The sequence below is a fragment of the Sinocyclocheilus rhinocerous genome, unplaced genomic scaffold (genome assembly GCF_001515625.1).
Source record: "Sinocyclocheilus rhinocerous isolate Xijiao unplaced genomic scaffold, SAMN03320098_v1.1 scaffold2207, whole genome shotgun sequence".
Classification (NCBI taxonomy): domain Eukaryota; kingdom Metazoa; phylum Chordata; class Actinopteri; order Cypriniformes; family Cyprinidae; genus Sinocyclocheilus; species Sinocyclocheilus rhinocerous.
Window position 1 is genome coordinate 46,970 of NW_015625575.1, and position 5,575 is coordinate 52,544.

Genomic DNA, 5,575 nt, shown 5'->3' on the forward strand with positions numbered 1-5,575 from the left:
TCACATCCCTGGGCATCTCAATATGGGAGCAGACATCCTGTCAAGGCAAGGGCCGAGACCCGGGGAATGGAGGCTTCTCCCCGAGGTGGTGAAGCAGATATGGAGAGTTTTTGGCCAGGCTCAGTTGGACCTGTTTGCGACTCGGGAGACATCGCACTGTCCCCTCTGGTTCTCTCTGACTCATCCAGCTCCACTACACGTTTCCTCCGTGGTGCGCTGAGGCCTCCGGTACGATCTCGCGTCCCCTGTGGGACCTGGCTGTGGTGTTAGAGGCTCTCTGTAAACCTCCTTTCGAGCCTATAGAGGAGATATCTGAGGCGGACCAACTGCCAGTGTGCTATGGTCCACCCAAGAGAGGTCTTCCTGCTACTAAACAGACCCTCAGCTGGTAGATAGTGGATGCCATTTGCATTGCCTATGAGTCCTCTGATCTCCCCTCGCCCTTGGGGGTCAAGGCTCACTCGACTAGAAGTGTGGCGGCCTCCAAGGCCTTTCTGGCAGGTGTTTCTATGCAGGACATCTGCAACGCTGCGTGTTGGTCCACGCCCCTAACGTTCATCAGGTTCTATGGCCTCGATATGCGAGCCACTCCGGGCTCTTCTGTTCTCTCGCCCTAGCTGTGCTCTTCCACACTAGGCAGGGATTTGTAAGTCTGACTGCGTGGGCATACTCGTTCCCATAGCGTTTCGACGCAGCTCAAGTTCCTGAAGGGGAACGTCTCTAGGTTACACATGTAACGTCTCGGTTACGTACGTAACCCTCGTTCCCTGTCGTTCCCTCAATCCACTCTGGTTTTCAGAGAAAACTCCAATGAATTTTGGCTAGTGGATTTTGCAAACCTGAGCCACTCCCCATGCATACGGGTATAAATAGGCGACAGGTGCATCCACTCATCAGGTTGTACGCTGAGGAGACTAGAATGTGTCCCTGGCAACCAGCGATGGTTCAAGGTTGTGGCATGGGGACATAACATCTCCGTTCCCCTTCATTAGGGAATGAGGGTTACGTACGTCACCGAGACACCTAGCCCAGTAAAGGGGCTGACCAGAAACCCGGGCAAGCTGACACCGATACTGGGCCTGGTGTCAGACTGCTCCGCCCAGTCTGACTGCCAGGTGTGCTGGAGGATACTCATCCAGGGTTCGCCATCCGGGGAACTTACTGGAGGAGGTAAAGGCGCTCGAATCACCGGGTGAGTGTCTTACGGGACACAGCAACGCCAAGGCTGGATCTGCCTCCTCCAAAGGCAGTGCTTGCAGGTTCACCACCTGATTGCGAAATGCTTGGAGGTCCCCGACCCTCTTGATGGAAGTGTGCGCGGTCAGGAGCGCTGTCTTAGCAGACAGGAACTTAAGCTCAGCTGAGTCCAGCAGCTCAAAGGGATCCCTCTGAAGGCCAGCCAGGACAGTAGAGAGATCCCAGGAGGGCACCAGGGGTGGCCTAGGAGGATTTAACCTTCTGGCTCCCCTCAGGAACCTGACGATGAGATTGTGCATTCCCAGGGACTGGCCGTCCACTGCATCGTGATGTGCTGTGATAGCAGCCACATACACTTTCAAGGTGGGGGGTGACAGCCTACGCTCCAACCTTTCTTGCAGGAAAGAAAGCACTACTCCAATCGTGCATCTTCGGGGGTCTTCTCGGCGAGAAGAACACCAGTTCACGAACAGACTCCACTTCAGAGCATAGGCTTGCTTCGTCGAGGGAGCTCTAGCCTGAGTGATCGTGGTTACCACCGCCGGTGGCAGATCACTTAAGTCTGCTGCGTCCCGTCCAGGAGCCACACATGGAGGTTCCAGAGATCTGAACGCGGGTGCCATATGGTGTCGAGCCCCTGAGAAAAGAGGTCCTTTCTCAGAGGGATGCGCCAGGGAGTGGCTGTCGCGAGGACCATGAGTTCCGAAAACCAGGTCCGGGTGGGCCAGTACGGCGCAACCAGCAAGACCTGTTCCTCGTCCTCCCTGACCTTGCACAGTGTCTGTGCGAGAAGGCTCACTGGGGGAAACACATACTTGCATAGAGCCCGAGGCCAGGAGCCAGCGTGTCTGTGCCGAGGGGGGCCTTGGTCAGGGAGTAATACAGCTGGCAGTGGGAGGACTCGCGGGAAGCAAACAGGTCTACCTGGGCTTCCCCGGATCGATTCCAGATCAGCCGGACTGTCTCGGGATGGAGTCGCCGTTCCCCAGGGAACGTGAGCTATCGTGAGAGCGTGTCGGCTGCACGAATGAGCTTCCCCAGAATGTGGACGGCTCGCAGCGACTTGAGGAGGAGATGATGGGCGAGCTGTGACATGCGACGTGAACGTAGACCTCCCTGCCGGTTGATGTACGACACGGCCGCAGTGTTGTCCGTGCGGACCAACACGTACTTGTCCTGTAGCAGAGGCCGGAACTGCCGTAAGGCAAAATGCACTGCCAACAGCTCTAGGCAGTTGATGTGCGAAAGCAGTCGAGGCCCCGTCCAGAGCCCCGAGGCTGCCTGCTTGTTGCATGTAGCGCCCCAGCCCATACCGTTGTGATAACGACATGCCGGGACACTTGAACGGCATCTTTAAAAAGACGCGAGCCGTCCGTAATGATAAACTGCTCTTCTAGTTGAAGCACCCAGGGGAATCGCTGAATCAACAGGGACACCACTGTTTGTGCCATCACGCCAACCAGAAACAGCTTATTTCTTCCAGTCAGAACGAAAAGGCTTTGTGGAGAAGAAATCATTCACCCACTCGGCTCCGAAGCAAAAATCTGATGAGTGGATGCACCTGTCGCCTATTTAATTTAATAATAATATAAATTATGCATTTAGCAGGCGCTTTTATCCAAAGCGACTTACAGTACATTCAGGTTATACATTTTTTACCAGTATGTGTGTTCCCTAGGAATCGAATCCACAACCTTTTGCGCTGCTAACGCAATGCTCTACCACTGAGCAACAGGAATACATTTATATCCGTATGCACGGGGAGTGGCTTAGGTATGCAAAATCCACTAGCCAAAATTCATTGGCATTTTCTCTGAAAGTCAGAGCAGATTGGGGCTCTCAAGTAAACCCCCTATGTCGTCACGACATAACTCATAGTGACCGACAGATAAGGAATCCTGGTTCCCCAAGGGAGCGAGACGCTGTGTCTCAGTGCCATACTTCTGGCATCCCTGCGAGCACTTACTTCATTACCCAGAAGCTGCCGCTGAATCCACCGCACGTGCTTTTAAGCTTCCTGGTCGCTACGTCACCCCGCCCGTGACGTCTCGCCCATCCATTGGACTGATTACACACGTGATTCAGATCGTGGTCACGCTGAAGGCGTTCCCATAGCGTTTCGACGCCGCGTCTCGTTCCCTCAGGAAACCTAGAGACATTTTTGATTATTTATTTTGTAATAGTTAACTATAATAACACTGTCACTGTGCGATTGACAGTTGAACATCTGTGTTCGATTTGCTGTTTACGTGTGACTATGGAAAAGTGAAGATTACAGCGTCGGATGAAGCGGCGCTGAAGGCATTCCCATAGCGTTTCGACGCAGCGTCTCGTTCCCTCGGGAAACCTAGAGACATTTTTGATTATTTATTTTGTAATAGTTAACTATAATAACACTGTCACTGTGCGATTGACAGTTGAACATCTGTGTTCGATTTGCTGTTTACGTGTGACTATGGAAAAGTGAAGATTACAGCGTCGGATGAAGCGGCGGACACGTGCTGTTTTAATCAAATCTCAGTTTTCCAGTGTTGAAGTTGTATTTCCTGAAGTCTCTCAGAGCTCAGCTGGGTCTGTCTAGAGGAGTTTGAAGGCCTCACGCCTGTAAATCTGGGCTTTTCCATCGTGAAGTAACTGCAGCCTAACTGCCGCTCTCTCTGCTTTCACCATAATTTCAAGCAAATCAAAGATGTCTGCCATCACTTATTAGAGGGGTTTGCTAAGTGCTAAAGTGGTCTCTCTGCCTCACTCTCATAATGGCTCGACTCTGTTTGTCAGAAATGCGTGTGGTGCTCGCTGTTGTCTTTGCCGAGCCGATGATGGCCGTTCGTTCCTCTTGTTTAGATGAGATTTACTGTGCCGTAAGAACATTGCACTTCAAAGCTGTCGCTGCATTCACTTGGGATCATTTTAGAAGACATTACATTCAGCCAGTGTTGAATATACATCACTTCAGATGGATTTTAAAATGTTTTAGGCTGGAAGTACCTGCATATGTTGAGTTTTAGAGGCTAGAAACTAAATAATGAAGAATAGATGAATATTCATATAAAAGATTAATATATTTTATTTTATTTTTTTTTGAACATGTTTTTTTGGTATAGGCCTTTTTAACCAGTTTAGCAGATACAGTTATAATTGAATTAATATTTTGAAATAGCTTTTTTGTTTGTTTGTTTAAATGCTATGTCATTTTAATTAGTTTTTGTTTTTTTATATCTGTTTTTTTCTTCTTTTTTTTTACATATGTTTTTATATCTGTAATTTTATTTCAGTGTGAAATCAAAATTGACACTATTTACTTGAATTCATGCTCCTGCTGTTCAGATTAGCATGAGAAAAATGATGTCTGCGGCATCCCGCAAAACAAACAAACTGTTAATATTTATGATTGCAGAATTCTAAAGCATCGGTCAATGCTGTCAGAATGTGTATTTAAATCCAATGCGGTCAGTGTGTGTATTTAAATCCAGACTCAGACTACAGAAGTTTGGGGCAGAACATGACCCACTGGAGCACAATACAAACAGACAGCTTGATGAATGCAAACGACCAGCAGAATAAAATAGTTTGGGATATGGGGCATAAATCTTCATGTCACAGCTTGTTTGCAGATGTATTTTTCGGCACAGACAGAAGCCCGTGCTTGCCAGAGACTAACATCTGTCTCTGCATCACAACAACAACAACATCGGCACATAAGAAGTGGCTGGGCTCGTCTGATGATCGGACCTGTAGCACAGTTTATCTTCTGAACCGCTGCTTCTCAGTGCAGTCGTGCTGGATTTATGCAGGCTTTAGATGGGGATGACGTGAATATTTAAAGGACAATCGCGACAGAACGAATGCACTACTGTATGTTCCTCAAACAAACCTGAATGTCCTTCAAATAAACTGTGACCCTGGACCACAAAACCAGTCAAAAGGGTCAATTTTTCAAAATTGAGATTTATACATCATCTGAAAGCTGAATAAATAAGCTTTCCATTGATGTATGGTTTGTTAGGATATGACAATATTTGGCTATTTGTATATTTGAATATCTGGAATCTGAGGGTGCAAAAAAATCTAAATATTGAGAAAATCGCCTTTAAAGTTGACCAAATGAAGTTCTTAGCAATGCATAATGCTAATCAAAAATTAAGTTTTAACATATTTACGGTATAGGAAATTTACAAAATATCTTCATGGAACATGATCTTTACTTAATATCCTAATGATTTTTGGCATAAAAGAAAAAGCTATAAATTTGACCCATACAATGTATTTTTGGCTATTGCTACAAACATGCCCCAGCGACTTAAAGGCACAATATGTAAGATGTTATATATTTTGCTGACTTGTGTACTTACATTATCCCAAATGTTTCGAAGAATGT

At 47.6% G+C, this 5,575-nt stretch overlaps 1 protein-coding gene across 1 annotated transcript in view; it reads left to right on the forward strand.

The window, feature by feature from the left end:
• The window catches only part of LOC107751824 (contactin-associated protein-like 4), a gene marked incomplete at its 5' end in the record, with an annotated part of 142,723 nt that overhangs the window by 38,293 nt on the left and 98,855 nt on the right, over positions 1 to 5,575 (forward strand). Inside the window, one exon of the mRNA XM_016567597.1 lies at positions 993 to 1,170. Coding sequence (XP_016423083.1) covers positions 993 to 1,170 — 178 coding nt within the window. The remainder of the gene's footprint in view (positions 1 to 992; positions 1,171 to 5,575) is intronic.